Consider the following 26028-nt stretch of genomic DNA (forward strand, 5'->3'; position numbering starts at 1 on the left):
CAATACGGCTTTGTGAGGGGCAGGTCATACCTCACAAGCCTTATTGAGTTCTTTGAGGATGTGACTAGAAAAGTTGATGAGGGCCAAGCTGTGGATGTGGTGTATATGGACTTCAGCAAGGCATTTGATAAGGTTCCCCATGGTAGGCTCATTCAGAAGGTCAGGAGGAATGGGGTAGAGGGGAATTTAGCTGTCTGGATACAGAATTGGCTGGCTAACAGAAGACAATGAGTGGTAGTAGAAGGAAAATATTCTGCCTGGAAGTCAGTGATGAGTGGTGTTCCACAGGGCTCTATCCTTTGGCCTCTACTGTTTGTAATTTTTATTAATGACTTGGATGAGGAGATTGAAGGATGGGTTAGCAAATTTGCAGATGACACAAAGGTTGGAGGTTTCGTTGACAGTAAAGAGGGCTGGTGTAGGCTGCAGCGGGACATTGACAGGATGCAGAAATGGGCTGAGAGGTGGCAAATGGAGTTCAACCTGGATAAATGCGAGGTGATGCATTTTGGAAGGTCGAATTTGAAAGCTGAGCACAGGATTGAGGATAAGATTCTTGGCAGTGTGGAGGAACAGAGGGATCGTAGTGTGCAGGTACATAGATCCCTTAAAATTGCCACCCAAGTGGACAGTGTTGTTAAGAAAGCATATGGTGTTTTGGCTTTCATTATCAGGGAGATTGAGTTTAAGTGCCATGAGATCTTGTTGCAGCTCTATAAGACTTTGGTTAGACCACACTTGGAATACTGCGTCCAGTTCTGGTCGCCCTTTTATAGGAAAGAGGTGGATGCTTTGGAGAGGGTTCAGAGGAGGTTTCCCAGGATGCTGCCTGGACTGGAGGGCTTATCTTATGAAGAGAGGTTGACTGAGCTTGGACTTTTTTCATTGGAGAAAAGGAGGAGGAGAGGGGACCTAATTGAGGTGTACAAGATAATGAGAGGCGTAGATAGAGTCGATAGCCAGAGGGCAGAAATGACCAACACGACGGGTCATAGTTTTAAGCTGGTTGGCGGAAAGTATAGAGGGGATGTCAGAGGCGAGTTCTTTACACAGAGAGTTGTGAGAGCATGGAATGCATTGCCAGCAGCAGTTGTGGAAGCAAGGTCATTGGGGACATTTAAGAGACTGCTGGACATGCATATGGTCACAGAAATTTGAGGGTGCATACATGAGGATCAGTGGTCGGCACAACATTGTGGGCTGAAGGGCCTGTTCTGTGCTGTACTGTTCTATGTTCTCTGTTCTATGTTAATGTAGTTTCCTTGCCCATCAGGTTATGGACTCCAGATTGAGAGGTGGGGACACTACGCAAAGTGCGACAAGACCTCCTAGAATTTGATATTTTACATGAAATGCAAACATTATAAAAGTGCATGCATTTCAATTTATCACGGGTAATAGGAAGCTACTCACCCAATTTGACAAAATAAATTGATCAGAGCCATGAATGTAATTCCTTTGCAATCTGGTAGAAATCATGGAATTGGGGCAAGGTTTTTTTTATTGAGGAGATAACAACAATGCAGTCACTCGATACAAACTCCTGCCAAGTATTGGGGGGGAGGATCTGTAAATCTAATTAAGCAATTCGGTTTAAACAAATGAAAGAAAATGTGGCATCGATAAATGAAGCAGTAACGGAGCATGCAGCAGAGGCTAAGCCAAGCAGGACATGCAGAGGATGGAAACAATGGCAATCTGGTAAAACGGGCGGTTGCTGTGTGGGGAATATTGAAGTCTCGAATACAGCAAGGGCGACCCGGTGGCTCAGTGGTTAGCACCGCTTCCTCACAGCACCAGGGTCCCAAATTCGATTCCAGCCTCGGTGTGAAGTTTGCACATTCACTGCGTGGGTTCCCTCCAACAGTCCAAAGCTAAATTGCCTCATAGTATTAGGTGCAGTAGTCAGGGAAGTGGGTCTGGTTGGGTTACTCTTCGGAGGGTCGGTATGGACTGGTTGAGCCCTAGGCTCAAGGGCCTATTTCCACACTGTAGGGGATCTAATTGTTGTTAACTGAATTCATTGATTCAAAATATGATCAGGGCAATATATTCAGCACCATTTTTGACAAGAGCCGTGGTTTTATACCTCTAACAAGGTGCACGGGGCTACCGCTAATTGTTATATTGATGATAATCTTGCTTCCTGACAATATTCCTTGTGGCAGGTAGAGAGAAATAATGAAGTAATCAGTTCTAACTCCGTGACACTGGAGATCTACAGGCACACCATACATGAATGATGACGGCGGTTTGTACAGGGGGGCATAGCTGCAAATTGAGGGGTGATAGGTTTAAGACAAATGTCAGAGGGTGGTAATGCCCTGCCTGCCAATGTAGTTAACTCAGCCACATTAGGAAGGTTTAAACAGTCCTTGGATAAGCACATGGATGATGATGGGATAGCGTAAGGGGATGGGCTTAGAGTAGTTCACAGGTCGGCGCAACATCGAGGGCTGAAGGTCCTATTCTGCGCTGTATTGTTCTGTTTTCTATAAATGAAGGTACTGCAGTTAGCCTGTATTTCTTATGAAAAGTTGTGTCTTCTTAGGAATATTTGAAAGCATGGTGAAGAGGTTGAATTCCCCGAAATATTTTATATAATCTTCATTCTTCCCACTTTTATTATGGACTGGGCCAGATAACCTGATTTGGAAGGTGTGGTCCCCCTTTAATTCAATTTCACGGTCAAATATGAAGCCTTTATTGACAATTATTGCAGAGGGGAAATAGCCCATCGAACCGAAGCTATTGCTCCTTAGAATGGATTATGAACACATGGAAATCCACATGTTTGCACAGTATTGTGAGTGTACTGTGTACGACATCTGTTAGTTTGAAGGTCTCAGCTCGCTGGTGAACTATTCTCGTTTGTTTGATGGTGGTTTGGTTTTAAATCAGCAGCTGGTCCTTCAGAAACAAAAAAAAGTATTATATATTACTCTTCAATTAAAAAGAAAAGCCCACAGTCCAAAGATGTGCAGGTTAGGTAAATTGGCCAGGCTAAATTGCCCGTAGTGTTAGGTGAAGGGGTAAATGTAGGGGAATGGGTCTGGGTGGGTTGCTCTTCGGAGGGTCGGTGTGGACTTGTTGGGCTGAAGGGCCTGTTTCCACACTGTAAGTAATCTTAATCTTAATCTGTACATCCAAGGCACATTGCTGCAGTCACCTGTCACCCATCGGTGCTGTATGTTCAGGCAGCCGTTTCAGTTGGTTCCGGAAATTGCAGTCAAATTACCATTTCAGGCAATGGCCAAATGTTTCAAAAATATCACAGATGTGGATTGAACTGAGTCATCACCCACACAGACATCGAATGAGATGTGGTCCAAGCAATACTCCAGTCAAAGAGTCCAAATCAAGGAGACCTCACTTTAAGTAGTATACATCTCACAGATGCATGGGAAAAATAAGATTTTCTAAAGTATTTTGTCTGTTCCAAACCCTGTATGTGCACTAATGTAATAGATGAAGGGCAGTTTGAACCTGCTTACGTATTGTTAAAACCAACGTCAATTTAACGGATGCTTGAGGTATGTCTTTCACATATCCTTTGTGACCTGACAGAAAACAATTTGTAACTCAACAAAGTCATGTATCAGTTACACTAATCCCTGAAGGCCGAACACAGTGCCGCTGTTTGAGATCCAGCGAATCCCAGATATTTGTATTTCATTTCCAATGGGAGGCTGAAACTCATTGGACATGAATGTTCATTGAAGGCACTTGTTAAACAAAATATATCGATACGCCTGCGGAGGTAATGACCTCACGTCCTGATGCGGTGCACTCACGGGTTGTTGCAGAAGTTCCACTCGTTGGTAAACATCGACCCTACACGCAAGTGCCTTGAACCCATCATGAAAATTCTTGGATTCCTCCTCGCGACCCAACTGATAAGTGAGCAATAATACTGAATGATTTATATTCTCTTACTTGTCTCGCAAAGATTAAAGATATTCGGCTATTTGCAGAAGGAAAATGCATATTTTTCGAATTGAAACAGACAGATGAATGTGTTTGTGTCTGTGTGTGGTGGGAGTGAACAACATATTTTACTTCGATTCATGTATTTAATGCAATTAAATCGAAATAGCGATTTTTTTAAAGGAGACTATGTGCTAATTTCTCCGGACTTCATTGCAAAGCTAAAACATGTAGCGCTGTACGTTTCTAACGCCCTCCCTGGAAAATTCGTTGGTCAGTTATGTGGGGACAACGACTCTGTTCACAACGCCAACGTAAAAGGCAATCTATTTCCATTTGATTTGTAGCCACTAATAACGTGTTCCAGGTTCAGAAAGCCCCATGTCTCTTGATTAGGGAGTGGATTTTGTAACAGATTCACCAGCACAGGGAATGATGCAGAAATTCAGCAGGTCTGGCAGCATCTCGGGAATTAAAATTTTGAGTCCTTTTTTTAAATTTCTTCCGAATGAGTGAAGGGGTTTTGCCCGAAACGTCGATTCTCCTGCTCCTCAGATGCTGCCTGACCTGCTGTGCTCTTCCAGCACCACTCTCTCGACTCTGATCTCCAGCATCTGCAGTCCTCACTGTCTCCTGCTTTCAAAGCTGCCCACCGCCCCCCCCCCACCCCAAATTAAACACCACTCTGATGTTAATTTGTTTGTGTTTTAACATAGGCACCGTCCTACCGCTTTTATCGGAAAACAGAGTGGTGAAAAAAGGGGAAATCGTTCACGTAACATGTTCATTGAACGCAGACGAGGGGGTCTATTGGTTCCAACAGTCCCGCGCTTCCAAGCCGAAGTTCTTGCTGTATGTAACAGGCGCGGGACGAGTGAAGGCTCTGGCCCAATCCGACAAATACGATGCAGCAAAGTCATCCAACAGAGTGTCCCTGACGATCAAGAATTTTCAGAAGGAAGACTCTGGGAAGTATTACTGTTTCATGGTCAAGAACATGGCCATGCGTTTTGGGAATGACATTGAGCTGTATGTTGAAGGTCAGTGAGGTTAAATTATTGATTATAACCCCATGGCTAATTCTACTTTAGTAAAATTTCCCTTTAATATTTCACCACCCGTGGGTATAGCCGGACGTTTTAATAGATTACTTCGATTTATGCTCATTTTCATGACTTTAGTTTTTTTTTAAAAAATACTATTATTAAACGCACGTCTCTTTTTAATTTTGGTTGGTTAAATCCAGAGGTTAAAACTACACCAAAGCCAACCACCGTGCCCACCACGACGCAAGCAAAACCGACCACGCCGGACAGCAAAGGATCTACTCAATGTCACTCAACTCAAAGAGGTACGGTCAATGCGACTCGAACATTCAGAACATTCTCCAGAGGGAACTTTCAAAACCCTAGTTCCTCTGATTCAGACACTGTGTCCGGCTAAATGCCAGTTTGATGATCCTTCTGTCGCCGGAGGGAAGCCATTCAGACCACTATTACCATCCTTTCCCACAATAATCCAGCATTGTTTACTCTACCTCTGTGCACCAAATATTGACTGTATTTTAAAAACCCTTAAAATACGAAGCATCACATCTCAAACATTTTTCACGACGAATCATTAATTTCCAGAAATCCCTTGGGGGTGGGGGAGGGGAGTATGGAAGGAGGAAATCACCCACGTGTTTATTTATTTTGGAATCAGTCCTTAGGGTGTGGGTGTCGCTGGCCAGACCTACGTCTAATTACCCTGGAGTAGACGGCGGTGAGTGTGGTGCTGGAAAAGCACAGCAGGTCAGGCAGCATCCGAGGAGCAGGAAAACCGATGGTTCAGGATGAAGGGCCTTTGCCCGAAACGTCGATTTTCCAGCTCCTCCAAATGCTGCCTGACCTGCTGTGCTTTCCCAGCACCCACTCTTGACTCTCAAAGTTTGGGAGAAGATTTGTAGCTCGGGTGCTCGTTGTTGTGGTTCTGTTCGCCGAGCTGGGAATTTGTGTTGCAGACGTTTCGTCCCCTGTCTAGGTGGCATCCTCAGTGCTTGGGAGCCTCCTGTGAAGCGCTTCTGTGATGTTTCCTCCAGCATTTATAGTGGTTTGTCTCTGCTACTTCCGGTTGTCAGTTGCTGTCCGCTGCAGTGGCCGGTATATAGGGTCCAGGTCGATGTGTTTGTTGATAGAATCAGTGGATGGGTGCCATACCTCTAGGAATTCCCTGGCTGTTCTCTGTTTGCCTTGTCCTATAATAGTGGTGTTGTCCCAGTCGAATTCATGTTGCTTGTCATCTGCGTGTATGGCTACTAAGGATAGCTGGTCGTGTCGTTTCGTGGCTAATTGGTGTTCATGGATGCTGACCGTTAGCTGTCTTCCTGTTTGTCCTATGTAGTGTTTGGTGCAGTCCTTGCATGGGATTTTGACTCTCATCTCCAAAATCTGCAGCACCCACTTTGGCTTTCTTCAACCACTGTTTTTGGATGAATGCAAACGTGCCTTTTCTCCAGACATTCCACCAACAGTATGGGGATACCTTAAATCACTCACTCTTTCTCTCATTCCTGTCCCAACACTAACTTTCTGAATCTGGCATGGTTTGGAGGAACACAGGCTTCTCTCCCTCTCAAAAGCTGGAAGAGATCTTCACAAGACCGTTGGTCATATCGCTGACGGCCTCTTGTAAACCTTCACTCGTGGTAATGTCCCTATCTCTGAGTCATAAGGTCCAGATTCAAGTCCTGCCTGATGAAGGGCTTTTGCCCGAAACGTCGATTTTCCTGCTCCTGGAATGCTGTGCTTTTCCAGCACCACTCTAGTCTTATCTCTGAACAGGGTCAGCACCATTCTTAACCCCGAAGTTAGCATGAAACTTTGGTGGAGTGAGAGAGGAGCGTCTCTCTCTCTCTCTCTCTCCCCCTCTCTGCTTCCCTGCAGAGGGTGCTCCTCTGATGTGTAACTTTATCAGTTCAGTCCCTCGCCCCTACCCACTTATGCCCTGAAGAAAGCGTTGCCGCTTCTTGACCTTTGGTTTCATTTGATGTAACTGGTTCGGATGTACGAGATTTTAACCCTATTTATTCTGTAAGGGTAAATGATGACCTCCCCTATAAAGTGACCAATTAAAGTCTACCCACAGAAAGGTGGTAATCTCTCAGAATTCGCCCTGGGCGTTCACGCGGTCAGTGATGGCGCCCAGTTTCACAGTTCACACGCTGTCAATGGTGAGCTCAAAGCAGGCGCTGGAGTTCCCGTTAACCCTATAGCAGAGGGTATTTCCAGACCAGTGCGATTTCAGGGGCTGATAGTGAAAGTATTTTGTTGTATAACCATGTATCCTGGTCTTTGGGAAATTTAGTGCCTCGATCGTTCTAATCATGATCCTAATCATCCCGCCAAAAGAGAAAATGCTGGAAAATCTCAGCAGGTCTGGCAGCATCTGTAGGGAGAGAAAAGAGCTGACGTTTCGAGTCTAACTGACCCTTTGTCTAATCATACCGCAACCACCTCCAGGATTATCAAACCCTGCGCTAGATTTGCCACCCCTTTCACACGAAGCTCATGATTTTAAGTGTGAATCTCCAACGGGACGAACATCACTGCAATGAGTTTGTCTGAACACTTAACATCAATCCCTCTCTCACTGCAACGGAATTCCTATCCAACAAGATGCACAGTTAAAGGTTTAAACACAGCGGGTTTGAGTTTAACTTTTCAGTTGGAAGATATAATTAAGTTAATGGCGGAAGGAGGTTAATCCGTGTCTAAATTTCTGTCACTTTGACAATACCAGGGTTTCTTAGAATGACTGCAAGCGCGTGTGAATTTTACCCGCCAGAATAGCCGGGGTAATTTGTCTAAATTTATCAAACTGATCGGGGGCTGGGCGGGGGGGTTCTGCCTGAAGCTGAGAAAGGCAGCTGCTGCTTCTGGTGAATATCCTGGACTATTGGGTTTCTACCTGTATGTGTTTACTCCTGTTCTTTCTGGGCATCCTAGGGTAATGTCCAATGTTAAATCCAATCATTCCCTCTCAATTATTATTCTATTTATCGAAATTTTTATTTGCTCGCTGAAAAGTGTGTGAATTTACGGCCCATTTGCCTTGGCATTGACGTAACAAGTCATGGGTTGTGGTTACATAAGTTCCCTGTTCTGTTTCATTTCAGGGAATACCCAAGTCCCAATGAGCTGCCACGTTATTATCTGGGCTCCACTGACTGGCGCCGCCGTCCTGCTGCTCCTCGCACTCACCTGTGTCTCCATTGCTTATTGCAGAAGTACATTTTTCACATCTTTCTCATTTCAGAAAAATTGCCAACTTAACCTAATTAACTCGAACCTGATTGAAATGCACTAAGCTGTGTTTGTTTTCCAGGGCCACGCCGGAGACGCTGCCAGCATCAGTTCAGAAAGAGGTTCGTTCACAATAAAAAGACAATCCGGTTTGCAACACCAGAGAATGGCTTTGATGTCACACCTTGCCACATCTCTGAGAAAGGCAACATAGCGCCTAGTAAATAGACAAGTTGGCTGCGGGTGGAAATGGCTGTACTGTACAAGGAATTCCATCTCTATGGTGTTAGGAAAGCACAGAGTGGATTTTTTAAATTAGCTTAACCCGGGAAAGAATTCTATGAAGTGTTAAACGTTAAAAATCACACAACACCAGGTTATAGTCCAACAGGTTTAATTGGAAGCACACTAGCTTTCGGAGCGACGCTCCTTCATCAGGTGATATCACCTGATGAAGGAGCGACGCTCCGAAAGCTAGTGCTTCCAATTAAACCTGTTGGACTATAACCTGGTGTTGTGTGATTTTTAACTTTGTACACTCCAGTCCAACACCGGCATCTCCAAATCATGAAGTGTTATGTCTTGGTGAGGGATCAAAGCTGATGGACATAAGTTTTGGAAACAATAAAAAGGGAAATTGCAGGTAACCCACATGAGCTAAGAACATGATGGCACAGGAAGAGACCATTCGACCCATTAAAACTCTAACAGCTCTTTGGCGTCCTCACTTGTACAACGAGGTGATTGGCAGCCAATCCACCTCCTTAAACATTCATTCACAGAATCACAGAGTTCCTTCTTCAATGAGTGCAATGTGGCTGCTCTATATATCACGGACAGGATTCACTGAAGCAACTCATTAAAGATTCAACAGCACCATTCAAACCCAACGACTATCACTACCCAGAATATCAAGGGCAGCTGAATCATGGCGGGGAAGGGGGGGGGGGGGGGGGGGGCAACACCAATACATTTCCTTCGAAGTCCCAAATGATTCTGAGTTAGAAATAGGTCTCTAAGCATCCTCTCAGAGGGTCCGCGCACGCTGATCAACAAGACGGAATTATTGACCTCTGATTCCAGAAGTCCTTAAAACGCAGGGACCTCGGAAATCTACATGGTGGCTGGTTTGACATTCGTTCATCAGTGCTAAATCCAAATGCTGGAAATCCACACCTAAAATCACCTTTGGAGTCCTTCTACATTATAGCATCAGTTTTAGATGCTCATTGTCACCTTCTGAAAAGCAATTGCGACAGGCAATGAATTATAGTTCCTTGAGAAATGCCCACTTCTCATTAATTAATAAACATATTTCAAATTAAAATTGATTCAGTTGAAAAATATCTAATTAGAAAGCATTGACTTAAACGTTGTGTTTCTCTGGTGCCAGATATTGACTGACTTGCCGATTAGTTCCAGTACTTGCTGTTTTGATTACAGATAATATCTATCTTGTTTACAGTTTTCAGTTCTCATACACCACATTGTTTAAAAATGAGTTTTAAAAATCATTTCAAATATCCTATTTTAAAACAAAACCTCAAATCTATTCGTGCAAGATGAAGGAGCATATTTTAGAACGATTAATAATACCCAGAAGACTTTTAATAAAGGGAAGAAACATAGTGATGTTGACAGAAAGATTGTAAATTAACTTGCTAGGCTTTATATAAAAGGACTTTGCATATAAAACAGGGATATATTAAGACATTGATGAAGTTAGAGTTTCGAGTCTCTGTTTTGGCATTGAGCAGACTCACTGAGAGGTTACAATTTAGAAGGCAACAATCATGAAGAAAGATTTTGAGGAAGGTTTTAAAGCCAATTAGGGAAGTAGCAAAGCACAAAGATTTAAAGTGGAAGTTCCTGGTATCGGACTTAATCACCTAAATGCTCTGAATCCAACTAAAACTGCTTAGGAAGGGGAATGTACAAGAGCCCAATGTCAGACGTTATTAGGATGTAAAATAAGTACAGGACTGGAAGTGACCACAAAAGTTCTACAGGAAATTTTAAAATGATGGCATGAATTTTGAATTCAGTGCATTGAAAAGTAGAGGTAATGGAGGTAGCAAGGACAGAACTGATGAATGAATGGGACTTTGTACGGAACAGATTGTAGTTGCAAGTGTGTTTAACTGGATCTGATAAGTTTAAGAAAAAACCTAATTATGTTTTTTCTAATATTATAAATTCTTAAAGAGAACTAAGATAGAAAAAATGCACTTAGTGATGGTGAATGATTAATATAGAATTATAGAGTCAGGATAATGATGAATATAGGAATGTACTGTAGAGATAAGATTCACAAGACCAAAAATAATGCACAGAAAAAGAAAAGCATTTACTTCATCAATCATTCCACAAGCCCTATTAAATCTAATTCATCTAACTTTGGGAGGAAACGTTTGTTACATATTGCTGTCCATTTCAAGGGTAATCAAATGAAACTCCATAATATCTATTCTCATAACTCATTGTTCAACTCTTGCCAACTGCGTTCCACAACCAAACTAAATCACCTTCCCTTCACCCAGCCACAAGGGCAAAACATTATATTTCATGGGCTCTCTGATGTTCTCAGTCTGTTTTGCTGTGTAGAAATCATATACTTATTCAGATTTTGTTTTTGCAGTGTTCAATATTTCATAGTCTGTTAGAAATGTTGATGGTAGACTGTCAGGTGTTTAGATTAAGTTTTTATTAAAGCACATAGGAATCCTGACTCTCAATTCCTATCTTAAGCCCAAATGCCATTGTTAAACTGAAGTAACAAGGCTTTGAGCTGTGCACTGAAGAATAAATTGGCAGAGACCAGAGACATTCGTGGTCCATTAATGAGTTTAAGTTTAGTTTTTAGTGTATTTTTTTCTAGTTGTTTTATATTAATTAAACAGATATATTCATTTCAGAAAATATTCACTTAAATGCACTGCTGCATTATTCCTATTTAAGTATTGCAGGAATAGACCTGTGCCAATACTTAATTCAGTTTTCATAAAGATATTTACTAAATTATGACATAAGTATTTAAAATACATGAAATATATCAGTCACTAACTTTATTGAACAAATTTTCTATATCTAACTATAAGTCATAATTGTTCTATAATCTAGCCATTTCTATTGTTGACAGGGGCCATTTCAAAGCCTACATCAGCTATGACAGTGTAACATATTCAAGAAAAATAATTGCTGCTTCTTACATTAACATGTTTTTTAATTCATTATAGACCAATTGCTGAAGAAGATAGAAGACCACAAAACAGATACCTTTAACAAGTATGTACTGTACTTCAATGAAGGAAAGAACCAAGTTACTATGGCACAAGTTATGATCTTAGTATTGCATAAATATACTATTAGTGCAGCAAAATATGTCAAGCTTTGTGATTACTTAAGAATGAGTCATATAGACTCTATATACCCATGTAACAATTTTAATTGTAAAGTGCTTGTAACACCATAAAATATCACAATGTTCTTCACTGAGTGATAGTTAACTGATCAAATGTATAGTCTAAAAGATAGGTATTGAGGATTTTTAAAGGGAAGGAGTAAGACAAAGAGATTTGGAGTGGGAGTTCCTGAGATGGGATCTCGACAACTAAATCTGTGATGGCAATTAATAATGCTGAGGAAAGGGAGTATACAAGAACTCAATGTCTGAGATTATTGGGATGTAAACTAAATATAAAGCTGAAAGTGACCACAAAAGTTCCAAATTAAATTTTAAAATTAGATTGGGAATTTTGAATTCAGTGCATTGAAAGATGGAGTTGATTGAGATCAATAAGGACAGGCTGTGGGTTGCAAAGTATTAGACAAGTTGGAGTTCAGTATGGGAAGAAGTCCAAGATATGAAATGTGAGTATGTTTGTGAAGTCAACCTATCAAGATATAAAAATATATTTAAATTGCAAAGCCCTTGAGATTTGTAGTAGAAGTATGCTGCATTACTGATAAATGGGACAAAGTTGAGCTCACGTTGTCGTAGAAAAATAAGGTTTGACAGTTTATTTCAACTTAAGTAAATAGTACGGTAGATGGTTGAAATCAGAAGAATTTACATAGGATCCCAAGAAGACTCCCCCTTCCCCAATGTTATCTGTTCCAAATTCCCTAGGAAACTGCTTACTCCAGTTATTTGGATCTTCCCTTCCAATAGGCTTTGATCTCAATTTGCTACCTTCCTAAACTCCATATTATTTAAAATCTTCTTAAGGAGTCCTTTTTTTAAAATTCTTGCATGGAATATAGGTAGCACTGGCAAGGTTGACAATTGTAGCTCATTTATGATTGCCGTTGAGCTGATTATCTTTCTTGGCCATTTGAGAGGGCAATTAAGAGCCGTCCAAATTTTGTTGGCCTGGAGTCATGTGACTGAGTAAGGAGGGTAGATTTCCTTCACTGAAGGATGGATGTCAGTGAATCAGTTTTTATGTCAATCACTTTTTTTAAAAATTCCAGATTCTATTAAATTCAAATTTTACCTATTATAAATTCAAATCCTTGTGCACAGAACATCAGCCTGAGACTCTGGATTACTAAAGCAGTGACAACACCCTAACCCAATTACCTCCACCTATTCAATGTATTACTTTGTCAAAAGATTTCTGACAGTTCATGTGCACCACATGAATACTTTTATGTATTTCTCCAATAGGTCATATCTATCACCTCCTCAAAGAGTTGTATCAGACTTATCAAGCATAATCTCTTGTCTGAAACCTATGTTGGCTGTTTGTAATTATGTTTTCTTTGTGAAATAATTTAGCCATTTAAAAATCTTTATTAAAGATTGAAAATTATTCTCAAACCCAGATGCTAACTTAACTGTTCTGAGATTTGCCACTAGACTTAAGCACAACTTTAGGGAGGAAATTCTAGGATTTTGATGCAGACATAGTGAAGAATGACAATATGGTAGTCCCCCCATAACCGAGGGGACTACCGTGAAACCCAAAACCATGAATCATCACGAACGAAATCATTTAAATGGGAAATTTACTTTCCTGGCAGCCCCCTGGTCCTTGGTTCTGGAAGGCTCCCTGTAATGTGTTCGGCCCATGGAAAACTGCAGGTAACTGAGACTGTGAAAACCGGACCCGAGGATACAGTGGTATAATTTTAAGTCAAGTCATTATGTGACTTGGAGGGGATTTCTGTAAGATAGTGTTCCCATGCATCTGCTGCCCTTATTCTTCTATGTGGTAATGGCCTCCATTTAGGAAGGAGTTGTTGAAGCAGCTTTGGTATATTGCAGAAAATGATACATATTCCTGTCAATGTGGTCAGAACTGAAGGCAGTGCAAGTTTTAAGGTGGTGGATGCAATGCAAGTCAATAAGGCTGCTTTGTCCTGGAGGTGGTTGAGCTTCTTGTGTGTTGTTGGAACTGCACTCATCTAGGCAAGGGGATAATATTGCAATACACTCCTGACTTCTGTTCTGTCGGTAGTGGCAGGTTTTGGGGAGTCAGATGTAGAGGTAGCCATAGCGCTTATATGGCTTGTCCAGTTAAGGTTCTGGTTAACAACAATATCCAGGATGTTGACGGTGGGAGATTGTGTGATGGCAATGTCATTGAATGTCAAGAAAGATAGTTAGAATCTCTTGTCAATGACACCTTTTGTAACTCTGCTGATGATTGAGAGCAGGTAGTTATTTGCTGGATTAGATTCCTTCTGTTATTTGTGGACAGAGTGTAGCTGTACAATTCCACAATGTTGTAGCTGTAGTGAAGGAGCTTTGCTAGGGATGGATCTAGCCTGAAGCATAGGTCTTCAGCATTTCTCTCAGATGTTGCCAGGATCATTAACAATTTTGTCTTTATTGTTGTATTAAGGTCTTCAGTCATTTCATGCAATCATCTATATTGAATTGAATTGGATGAAGATCTGTAATATTTGACATCTCAAAGATGTCAAAATGGATCATTCTCTTGGCATTTCTGGTTGAAAATATTTGCAAATGCTTCAACCGTGTTTTTGTTTTGCACCAAGTGTTGGTCTCTCCCATTACTGAGGTTGGGAATGGTTGTGGAGACCATGCACCCAATTAATTCTCCACCACCATTCACAATTCAGTGTCACAGAATTGAAGAATTCAATGTTATTTGTTGATTGTGAGATACTTCCCTCAACCTATAACATGCTGCTTCAGCTATTTAGCATGCTATGCAATAGTCCTACGTTGCAGAGTCACCAGGCTGGTACTTCATTTGTAAATATACCTGATACTGCTCCTTGAATACTTTCCTACAGTCCTGATTGAACCAAAATTGATCCATCGGCTTGATGGGACTGGTAGAGTGAGGGACATGCTGGGCTTTGAGGGTACCAACGAGCGAATACAGTTGTCTTGCTGGTACCTCATGATGATGATTTAAAAACCTGAGTGCGACTTAGTTTTGTTTACCAGACATTTTCTGAATCTACCACATTTAGCGCAGTGACAGTCATGAACAACATAATGAAAGTAGTCCTCAGTGAGAAGGCAGGACTCGGTCTTCTCGTACCAATGGACTTATCAGCCAAGATTGAGTAGTGGAACAGAGTCAATGAATCGACTGGCCTAATTCTATTCCTATGTCTTATAGTCTTATGGACTTACAGATGCTTCTACATTTGTAGGTAGATGAGTATATAGTCAAATATGTTTCACCAGTTCTGGTTGGTCTGAGCTGTCAGAGGAAACCAGAGCACCTGAAGGAAACCCACACAGACACGGGGAGAACGTGCAAACTCCACACAGATAGTTGCCCGAGGGTCCCATGCTGTCTCCTCACCACCCCTTGCCCACCTCCCCAAGGTATGACTCAGTGGGTATGCTTATATCAGACTATTGGTTGGCTAGAATGTGGGACTTCTGTCTAAATTGATGGATTGATTGCTTTCTTTATTGGTCTTTGCATTCACTGTAGGAGTTGGGATGTCATGTTGTGGCTGTAACGGACATTAGGTGGGCCATTTAAAATTCTGGTCTCCCTGCTTTGGGAAATATGTTGTTAAACTTGAAAGGGTTCATAACAGATTTACAAGCATATTGTCAGGATTGGAGGTTTGAGCTGTAGGGAACGGCCAAATAGACTGGGGTAGGTTTATAAAATAATGAGGGGCATGGATAGGGTAAATAAACAAGGTCTTTTTCCCAGGGTCGAGGTGTCCAAAACTAGAAGACATAAATTTAAGGTGACAGGGGAAGATTTAAAGGAATCTCAGGGGCAATGTTTTCATACAGAGGGTATGGAATGAGCTGCTTGGGGAAGTGGTGGAGGATGGTACAATTACAGCTTTTAAAAGGCATCAGTCTGGATATATGAACAGGAATATGGACTAAGTGATGGCAAATGGGACTAGATTAATTTAGGATATCTGGTTGGCATGGACCAAAGGGTTTGTTTCCATGGTGTACATCTCCATGACTGTGTGTATTTTATTACACATACTGTGATAAGTGTTAAATTACAAGTGAAAAAGTGAAAATTATAAGTGAAAAGAATTGGCATAAGATCCAGATGTCAGTGAGAAAAGTGTTGCAATGTGAATTGGGCTGGCTGTATCTTTGTAATTTGCAGTGTCCAGGTAGATTGCCAGCCTTCTATCCAATTGTTTTCCTTCTTCCACTTCTGCACAGTGGTTTGATTAGTAATGTCTTGCTGGCCTTTGAGAGACAGATAAGTTGGGCAGACGGTGTAAGGATGGCAGATTTCCTTCTGTGAAGGATATTAATGAATCAAATTGATTTCTAAACAACCCAATAGCTTCGATAATCATTACTTTTTATTGGAATTTTATGGATGAATAGGATTAAAATTAAATTCTCTGAAATATTAATAAAGGCACCAGTAAATTGATGTGACCATCTTATGTACCAGTGAAAAGTGACCATCCTTTTAATTGGAGCATCATTTTGCAGGGGACACTTTGTGTAAAGTGAGCCACTCTCGAAGTTGCAGATACAGTTTGTCATTTATCCTTCTTGGATTTAGGATTCACCTCAGTGGGTTAGAAACCTAGAGTCTGGCTCATGTTACTATGCCTAGGATATGGGTTTCTGGCTCACTTTGTTACTGCATGAACACATTGATTAAATTATGACATCTTTCCATGTTCCAGGTTCATTCCGGAAAATGTGTGTGATCCATCCGTGGATTATCAAACCCTCTGAGAAATAAATGATGCTGCGCAGGAGTGACTAAGTACTTCAGCGTGCCTTTATATTTTGCACAACACCCATTCAAATTGCCCCCTTCATTGTTTAGAACATTGCTGTAGCTGACAGAAACTAATACGTGACGCGTCCTGCGTTTGGGAAGATATTAAAAAGTGGCGACTGATCTAAGTGTAAACTTGTCCTTTTTTCAATATCTGTGTTCTGCAACACTTCAATCCGCGAGGATGAAGCTACAGTTTCACCTGGTAACTTTTTGATATTTTTCCCAAACGCCCGGTCGAAATTGGAGGATGAAAGCTGGGCTCTCTATCCGTGTCCTGGTGATCCAGTCTTGCCAAAGCCACCAGTTTCTTCCCCATGAGCAGAGTGGCTGAGTGGGGAGTTGGGGGATGGGGTTCAGCTGTGTAAAAGAGGACTTAAACTTCTTCCAATCTGACTGTTCCTGTTGTGACCACAGTCTCCCGAATGGAATAGAAACCAATCCCAAGGAGGGTAATTTTTAAAGGATGTGGGCAGGCCAGCATTCATTGCCCAGAGGGCAGTTAGAGCCAGCCACATTGCTGTGGGTCTGGAGTCACATGTCATGCAGTCATAGCCATGTACAGCACAAAAACAGACCTTTCAGTTCAACTTGCCCCTTGACCAGATATCCTAAGTTAATCTAGTCCCATTTGCCAGCACTTGTCCATATCCCTCTAAACCCTTCCTATTCATATACCCATCCAGATGCCTTTTAAATGTTGTAATTGTACCAGCCTCCACCACTTCCTCTGGCAGCTCATTCCTTACACACACTACTCTTTGCCTGAAAATTTCCCCTCTCACCCTAAACCTATGCCCTCTAGTTCTGGACACCCTCCCCAGGGAAAAAAAATCTTGTATATTTACCTGATCCATGGTCCTCATGATTTTAGAAACCTCTAAGGTCACCCCTCAGCGTAACATGTAAGCCAGACTAAAGGACATTAATGATTCAGATGGGGGTTTTTCCACTGACAATGGTTATCATGGTTCCATGGTTATCATGAGACACTTAATTCCAGAATTTTTATTGAACTCAAATTCCACCATCAACCATGGAGAAAGCCGAATCCAGACTCACAGATTGTTAGGAGAAAGTGAGGACTGCAGATGCTGGAGATCAGAGCTGAAAATGTGTTGCTGGAAAAGCGCAGCAGGTCAGGCAGCATCCAAGGAACAGGAGAATCGATGTTTCAGGCATGAGCCCTTCTTCAGGAACCTTCCCAGATTGTTAGCCGAGTTTCTGGATGAATAGTCTCGCGATGATGCCTCTAGCCCATTGCCTACCCTGATTGAGATTTCAAAGACCCATGTGTGGGCAAAATCGAGTCTATCAGTCCCTTTCTGCGCACAGCCATGTCATTAGAGAGAATCTTCAAAGAGAATTTGTTGCAACTATGTGTCGAACAAAGAAATTCAGTTCGGGGTTAGGATTTAAGATTAAAGATCAACCAATTTTGTTTACACGCAACACTCTCCAATACTGGAATACACGAACATTTATGAATTATTTGACTACTTTTTCAATGCTTTTTTTTACTGGAACAGTTTTGTTTAACTTGAGAAGTCCTGTGTTTGTTTCCTGTGTTTCCCCCTCGATGTCTGTCGAGTTTGGACTATTTTGCTAACCTGAAGTGAGTCGAATGTAGCTTTTGTGTGAGAGATATTAAACATTGCAAACAACAACACCCTCGCTCTGGGCTTGTCTTTGAGTCGCTTCAGAAACCGCAGCTGATGAGTGGCCGCAAATAGCTGCATCGGTTCCTGCAGAGGCATAGATGTTACCAACCTCGTCAAACTGAGTTCCTTCGAGCAAGTTATGTGGAGGGGCAGGGTCGCCTCCGGTTTAATAATACACACACAGCGACCCTGCTCACCCGAGCGAACACTGCCCGATTTTACAAGCGCTTCTCAGTCCTATCCATTTTGTTGTTTAGAATCTTAACTCAAAAATAAATAATCCATTAACTGCAGATTTGGCGTTGCAGTGAGATACGATCTTGCTCGGGGTGGGGGAGGGGGTTACCTGAGTCTAGATCAGAGTGATGGTGGAAAAGCACAGCAAGTCAGGCAGCATCCGAGGGGCAGGAAAATCGACGTTTCGGGCAAAAGCCCTTCATCAGGAATAGAAGCAGGGTGGCTGCAGGGTGGAGGGATCCTTGTTTTTACCGGGGGTTTACCTGCTGAGAGAGGGAGCCCAATTTTGCATCTTCTCCACTTTTGATCTCGAAGTGGGTTGAGTTGGCAGATTCATTTGTAGCTAAAGACACACAAACACACACACAGATCCAGGCTACACATACACACACAAACACACACACAGAACTAGGCTACACACACACACACACACAGATCCAGGCTACACACACACACACACACACACAGAGAGAACTAGGCTACACACACATACACATACACACACAAACACAGAACTAGGCTACACACACATACACACACAAACACACACACAGATCCAGGCTACACACACACACAGAACTAGGCTACACACACACACACACACACACAGATCCAGGCTACACACACGCACACAACTAGGCTACACACACACACACACACAGATCCAGGCTACACACACGCACACAACTAGGCTACACACACACACAGATCCAGGCTACACACACGCGCGCGCACACACACACACAGAACTAGGCTACACACACGCGCACACACACACACACACACACAGAACTAGGCTACACACACGCACACAAATAACAGTGAGGCAGATTCAATTCAAAACATTCTATTCCAACAGCAAATATTAAAACAATGCCCTTGTGGAGATACAAACATGTGGGATAGTGATGAACATCACATGGATTGTGTGAAATCAATACCAGTCATTTACCATAATGGGACTTAACAAACCTATGTCTATTTCTGACTCCCTCCCACCCTGACTGCTGCTGCTGCTGCTGCCACTACACGCTTCAAAGATGGTGTGAAATTTGAAATTTGGAAGTGACTCCATGTTGTTAACCTGGAATTTGATTTGATTTGATTTATTGTTGCCACATGTACAGTGGAAAGTTTTGTGTGAGGTACAGGCAGATCATACCATACAAAGATCATAGGATGACTGGACAGAGAGAGGAATACAAAGCTACAGCTGTAAAGAAGGTGCATGAAAAGCAAGATCAACACATTAGATTTGAAATTCAGAAATTTAACAACAGCTTGGAAGAAGCTGTTCTTGAACCTGTTGAACATATGTTTAAACTTTTGTACCTTCTGACTGACAGAAGGTTGGAAGAGATTATAATCAGGGTGGGAGGGGTCTTGGTTGACGATGGCTGCCTTTCTGAGGCAACAAAATGGATGGGCAACTTAAGTGTGGGCAAGATCAATGAGCAGATTCTTGGGTAAGTTGAGGTTTGAAAGTAAGAACATAAGCAATGGGAGTGGGAGTAGGCTTTATGGTCTCTACATCCACATTAATGGTCAGCTGTGACTGTGGTGTGAACATTACTCTCCTATGGGCCATTACCCAGCCTAACCCCATAACCCTTAACTCTCTCATCAATTAAATATTTATTTAACTCAGGCTTCACCGCTGGCTTTTGAAGAAAATACCAATCATAGAGTCATAGAGATGTACAACACAGGAACAGACTCTTCAGTCCAACTCATCCATGCTGACCAGATATCCTAAACTAATCTAGTCCCATTTGGTCCATATCCCTCTAAACCCTTCCTATTCATAAACCCATCCAGATGCCTTTTAAATGCTTTAACTGTACCAGCTTCCACCACTTCCTCTGGCAGCTCATTCCATTCACACATCACCCTCTGCATGAAACTGTTGCCCCTTAGGTCCCTTTTAAATCTTTGCCCTCTCAACCTAAACCTATGTCGTCTAGTTCGGAACTCCCCACCCAGGGAAAAGACTTTGTCTATTTATCCTATTTATGCCCCTCATGATTTTATGAATAAATATATTTAAAGTGTGCCACCACACCCCCCACCCCTCCAATTCCCCCACCCCAGCCAATACTAGATTCCTCACAAAGGGAGATTTCCTCTCAGCATCCACCAACTCCAGCATCCTCAGAAACATTCCAATAAGATCATCTCTCATTCTACTAAACTCCTATGAGAATAGTCCCACCTGCTCAATCTTTCTTCCTAAAACAGGTCCTCCATACAGGAATAAGGTAAGTGAATAGTCTCTGAACTGCTTCAAATGTAAATATAGTTTTCAGCCAGATGACCAAAAACTGTAGAATACTCACGGTGTGCTCTCACCAATGCTGTGTTCACTGAGATGATGGTGCGGGCATAGGACCTTTACCAGTGCAGAGAATACTGTGCCATTGAGGCTGACAAATGTTTATTGAGTCCATGGTGAAGATTGTTGGAGGTGACAAATTTGTGTACAACCACCTCAACAATGACAGAGGTACTGGAAATTGATATAAATGATCTTTGCTAAACATAGACTTTCAAACCAATGAAATTTAAACTTATACAAATTGACACACACTTTCTCACAAGCTGAGATTACTTAATAATCATAGAAACATGGTGCCATTTACAGGGGGAAGACCATTCAGCCCACTGAGACTATATCTACCTCTTCAAAGTTTGTGAGAAGATTTGTAGCTCGGGTGCTCGTTGTTGTGGTTCTGTTCGCCGAGCTGGGAGTTTTTGTTGCAAACGTTTCGTCCCCTTTCTAGGTGACATCCTCAGTGCTTGGGAGCCTCCTGTGAAGTGCTTCTGTGCTGATTCCTCCGGCATTTATAGTTGTTTGAATCTGCCGCTTCCGGTTGTCAGTTGCTGTCCGCTGCAGTGGCCGGTATATAGGGTCTAGGTCAATGTGTCTGTTGATAGAATTTGTGGATGAGTGCCATGCCTCTAGGAATTCCCTGGCTGTTCTCTGTTTGGCTTGCCCTATAATAGTAGTGTTGTCCCAATCGAATTCATGTTGTTTGTCATCTGAGTGTATGGCTACTAAGGATAGCTGGTTGTGTCATTTCGTGGCTAGTTGGTGTTCATGGATGCGGGTTGTTAGCTGTCTTCCTGTTTGTCCTATGTAGTGTTTTGTGCAGTCCTTGCATGGGATTTTGTACACTACGTTGGTTTTGCTCATGCTGGGTATCGGGTCCTTTGTCCTGGTGAGTTATTATCTGAGCGTGGCTGTTGGTTTGTGTGCTGTTATGAGTCCTAGTGGTCGCAGTAGTCTGACTGTCAGTTCAGAAATGCTCCTGATGTATGGCCCATCTGGTCAAGATCCTGATGTAATCTGAAGTAACCCTCTTCGCTGTCCACTATACCTCCAATTTTGGTGTCATCTGCAAACTTATTAACTGCACTTCTTATGCTCGCATCCAAATCATTTATGTAAATGACAAAAAGTAGAGGACCCAGCACCGATCCTTATAGCAATCCACTGGTCACAGGCCTCCAGTCTGAAAAATAACCCTCCACCACCACTTTCAGTCTTCTACCTTTGAGCCAGTTCGTATCCAAATGGCTAGTTCATCCTGTATTCTGTAAGATCTAACCTTGCTAATCAGTGTCCCATGGGGAACCTAGTCGAACGCCTCGTTGAAGTCCATGTAGAACACATCTACTGCTCTGCCCTCATCAATCTTCTTTGTTACTTCCTCAAAAAACTCAATCAAATTTGTGAGACATGATTTCCCATGCACAAAACCATGTTGACTATCCCCAATCAGTCCTTGACTTTCCAAATACATGTATATCCTGTCCCTCAGGATTCCCTCCAACAACTTGCCCACCACCGATGTCAGGCTCACTGGTCTATAGTTCCCTGGCTTGTCCTTACCACTCTTCTTCAATAGTGGCACCACGTTAGCCAACCTCCAGTCTTCCGGCACCTCACCTGTGACTATCGATGATACAAATATCTCAGCAAGAGGCCCAGCAATTACTTCTCTAGCTTCCCACAGAGCTCTAGGGAACACCTGATCAGGTCCTAGGGATCTATCCACTTTTATGCGTTTCAGGACACCCAGCACTTCCTCCTCTGTAATATGGACATTTTGTAAGATGTCACCATCTATTTGCCCACAGTCTATATCTTCCATATCCTTTTCCATAGTAAATACTGATGAAGTGAAGGGAAGCACACAGGCACCGAACTTGCAGGCAGAGAGATGAAAAGAACACACAAATGGTGTGAGTCGATAGGCTGAATAATATGTCTCTACAGATGATCAAGAGTGTCAGACAGTGTGAGTAAAGTGTCAACAGTTGAATATCAAGTGAAGGGATAATCTATAATCCAATTAATTGAGGCGGAGAGACAATTACAAACAAAATTAAAAATAAAGTGTGCTGGAGGTAAACCAAATGACTGAAATAACATGCTAGGTATAAGAGTTGCAAATCAAGAGTCTAACCAAAGTAACAAGTAAACAAAAACTGTACAAATTAACTAAGGTGGAGAAATAATGACAGGTTACGGTGATGGTGTCAAGTCAGGATGTTAAGAAAGATTTTTCAAATGCAGAATAGCATGGTGGGGTTGCATGTAGCGCAACATGAACCCAAGATCTTGTTTGCAGCTGTCTTCATGGGTTTGGAACTTGGCTATCAATTTCTCATTGGCAAGTCTACATTGTTGTGTATTTCAAAGGCCGCCTTGGAGGACACTTACCTGAATATCGAAGGCGGAAGGTCCTTGACCAGTGAAGTGTTCCCCAACTGGGAGGGAACACCCCTGTGAGGTGATTGTTGCATGGTATTATTTATCCATTGTCCTAGCATCTGTATGGTCTCACCAATGTACCATGTCTCGGAGCATCCTTGCATGCAGCGTATGTGATAGACAACACTATCTCAGTCACATGAATATCTGCCATGTACATGGTGGGTAGTGTTCTCATGTGTGACAGTAGTATCCATGTCAATGATCTGACATGTCTTGCAGAGGTTGCTGTGGCAGAGTAGTGTGGTGTTGTGAATGATGTTCTCCTGAAGGCTGGGTAGTTTGTGGTGAATGGTGGTCTGTTTAAGTTTTGGCGGTTGTTTGAAGGCAAGAAGTGGAGGTACAGGGATGATCTCCACAAGACGTTCGTCATCATCGATGACATGTTGAAGGCTGTGAAGAACTTATCATAGTTTCTCCGCTCTGAAAATGAAGGGTATCCTATCATTCGTATCCCATGTCTGTCTTCTGAGGAGGTCATTGTGATGTTTTGCTGTGGCATGTTCCAAACTGGTGATCGATGAGTTGAGCGTGATATCCCGTTCTTATGAGGGCATTTTTCAGTATCTTTAGGTGTACGTTGTGTTCCTCCTCACCTGAGCAGATTCTGTGTATAGGTCAGGGTGGTGCTAAAAAAGCACAGCAGGTCAGGCAGCATCCGAGGAGCAGGAAAATTGATGTTTCGGGCAAAAGCCCTTCATCAGGCTTTTGCCCGAAACATTGATTTTCCTGCTCCTGGGATGCTGCCTGACCTGCTGTGCTTTTCCAGTACCACTGAGATTTAAACTCTGGTTTCCAGCATCTGCAGTCCTAACTTTTGCCGATATCCTGTGTATACACAGGGCTTGTCCATAGAGGATGGCTTCTTTAACATGCTTAGGATGGAAGTTAGAGAAGGGCAGCATTATAAGGTTATGAGTGCACTTGCAGTAGAGTGAGGTATTGAGGTGTCCATCCTCAATGGAAATGCATGTATCCAAGAATGAGACTGATTCTGAAGAGCAGTAAGTGGGATGAAACTTGTGTGTGATATTGTTGTGTAATTGTTTCAGTAATTCCTCTCTACAAGTCCAAATGTAGAAATTGTCATTGATGTATCTGGTGTATAGCATTGGTTGGAGGTCTTGTGCAGCAAAGAAGTCTTGCTTGAACTTGTGCATGAAAAAGTTGGTGTACTGGGGTGCAAATTTGGTCCCCATGGCTGTTCATTGTATCTGGATAAAGAACTAGTTAAGGGCGGCACAGTAGCACAGTGGTTAGCACTGCTGCCTCACAGCGCCAGGGACCTGGGTTCAATTCCCACCTCAGGCGACTGACTGTGTGGAGTTTGCACGTTCTCCCTGTGTCTGCGTGGGTTTCCTCCGGGTGCTCCGGTTTCCTCCCACAGTTCAAAGATGTGCGGGTCAGGTGAATTGGCCATGCTAAATTGCCCGTAGTGTTAGGTAAGGGGTAAATGTAGGGGTATGGGTGGGTTCCGCTTCGGCGGGTCGGTGTGGACTTGTTGGGCTGAAGGGCCTGTTTCCACACTGTAAGTAATCTAATCTAGTTGCCGAAGGTGAAGACGTTGTGTTCAACGATAAAGCAGATGAATTGTAAGCTGGCACTTGGAAATTGGCAGTTGTTGGTGTTGAGTATAGCTGATGAAATGCTCCAGAGAAACAGGAAATCATTAATCTTACTCAAGCCAAGAAACAAGACTGAGTACCTCTCAAAACTGAAATCTACTACCCAAGGGACAAGGGCAGTAGATACATAGGATCACAAGCAACTGCAAGTTCCACTCCAAGCTACTCAGCATCATGATTTGGAAATATATCACCTTTCCTTCACAGTGTTAGGTAGTCTTAGGTAGGACTAACACTCGGGCAAATGTAAGATGGGTGTAACACTAAAATGTTAGATAGAAATAGCTCTCAGGCTGATGTGGCCAGGGGGCCCCAGAGGGGGAAACAGACACGAGGTCTGAGGGAGATAACTGAACCAGTGGAAAAGTACTGAAAGAGCAGTAAAACTTGAAAAAACAGAACAAAGGGGGCCATCTGGTACATAGCAAGTTGAGCTAACTGATAGCTGAATAAGGCATGTTCGAACACTGATAAGAGACTGGGGCCAATGACAAACTATAGAACCGACCATTACCAAATAAGGGAACGGTGCAGGAATAAGGGGGGTATAAGAATAAACAACTTAGAACAAAGGGTCAGAACGCCTTCTCCAGCAAGTCTGATGCCTTGCTGTAACTCGATTCTCTCTCGAATAAAGCAGTCTGTTTCTTAGAATCTGACCCGGTGTCTCATTCCTCCGAAACGAACACGAGGACGGTAGAACCGTCTTAACAACAGTTACTGGGTCAAAATCCTGGAATTCCTTCCTTCATGGCATTGTGGGTCTACCAACAGCAGTACTGTAGTGGTTCAAGAAGGCAGCATGTCACCACCTTCTCCAGGACAACTTTGGAAGGTCAATAATTGTCCCAGCCAGCAACGCTATATGGGGTGAACAAAAAATGGTCCATGGACACCTTATGCCCTGTTTGAACAGGTAAGCTGGAAACTGTCTTAATGTTGATATCTCCTAAGTGGGCCTGCCCATGCCCATGCCCATAGCACAGTCTAAGTTTTGGTTTCTGTCAGGAAAAAATTCCACAAACTGCAATGAAATTGCACATACAATTGAAGGATATAACCTAAGTAAGAGATCGTAGCTATGATGGCTTACAACTGAGTTCATTGTTGAGGGTGTTTTCCAAATAATTATTGGGTCTCTTGAATCTACTCCATTTGAATTATTTGACTGACAACAACTCAGTCAACTTAATGCCCTAATATGATGTGTGGGAATGCTAGAGTCCAACAATTGTCTTCCAGATATACTGATTAGTACTGAATTCTAATAGCCTGAAGTTTTGCACTTCTCTTAAAAAA

The 26028-nt window shown here is 42.5% G+C and overlaps 2 protein-coding genes across 3 annotated transcripts in view; both read left to right on the forward strand.

Annotated features, from left to right (window-relative positions):
• The first annotated feature begins 3813 nt into the window (after nucleotides 1–3813).
• cd8a (CD8a molecule) lies at nucleotides 3814–16920 on the forward strand. Of its 2 annotated transcripts, XM_060828513.1 has the most exons (7): nucleotides 3814–3900; nucleotides 4644–4967; nucleotides 5174–5278; nucleotides 8084–8194; nucleotides 8293–8332; nucleotides 11447–11495; nucleotides 16332–16920. In XM_060828513.1, exons 1-6 carry the CDS (start codon nucleotides 3861–3863, stop codon nucleotides 11490–11492), a joined length of 666 nt encoding a protein of 221 aa, XP_060684496.1. In that variant the 5' UTR covers nucleotides 3814–3860; the 3' UTR covers nucleotides 11493–11495; nucleotides 16332–16920. The 2 variants fall into 2 exon arrangements, with proteins under 2 accessions (XP_060684496.1, XP_060684506.1); XM_060828523.1 differs by lacking the exons at nucleotides 8084–8194; nucleotides 8293–8332.
• An 8262-nt stretch (nucleotides 16921–25182) lies between these two features.
• Nucleotides 25183–26028, forward strand: part of LOC132826492 (charged multivesicular body protein 3) — a 181076-nt gene continuing 180230 nt past the window's right edge. The window contains exon 1 of the mRNA XM_060842553.1: nucleotides 25183–25645. The gene's annotated coding sequence lies outside the window, so the exon portion shown is untranslated. The remainder of the gene's footprint in view (nucleotides 25646–26028) is intronic.

Source organism: Hemiscyllium ocellatum, chromosome 1 (genome assembly GCF_020745735.1).
Source record: "Hemiscyllium ocellatum isolate sHemOce1 chromosome 1, sHemOce1.pat.X.cur, whole genome shotgun sequence".
In the NCBI taxonomy this organism is placed as follows: Eukaryota; Metazoa; Chordata; class Chondrichthyes; order Orectolobiformes; family Hemiscylliidae; genus Hemiscyllium; species Hemiscyllium ocellatum.

Bases quoted from the DNA above. Each gene is read 5' to 3' on its own strand.
- cd8a (XM_060828513.1), top strand. From the start codon at position 3,861: ATGAAAATTCTTGGATTCCTCCTCGCGACCCAACTGATAA. The intron at 5,279-8,083 runs GTACGGTCAATG...GTTTCATTTCAG, and splicing joins ATGTCACTCAACTCAAAGAG to GGAATACCCAAGTCCCAATG. The intron at 8,333-11,446 runs GTTCGTTCACAA...AATTCATTATAG, and splicing joins CAGCATCAGTTCAGAAAGAG to ACCAATTGCTGAAGAAGATA.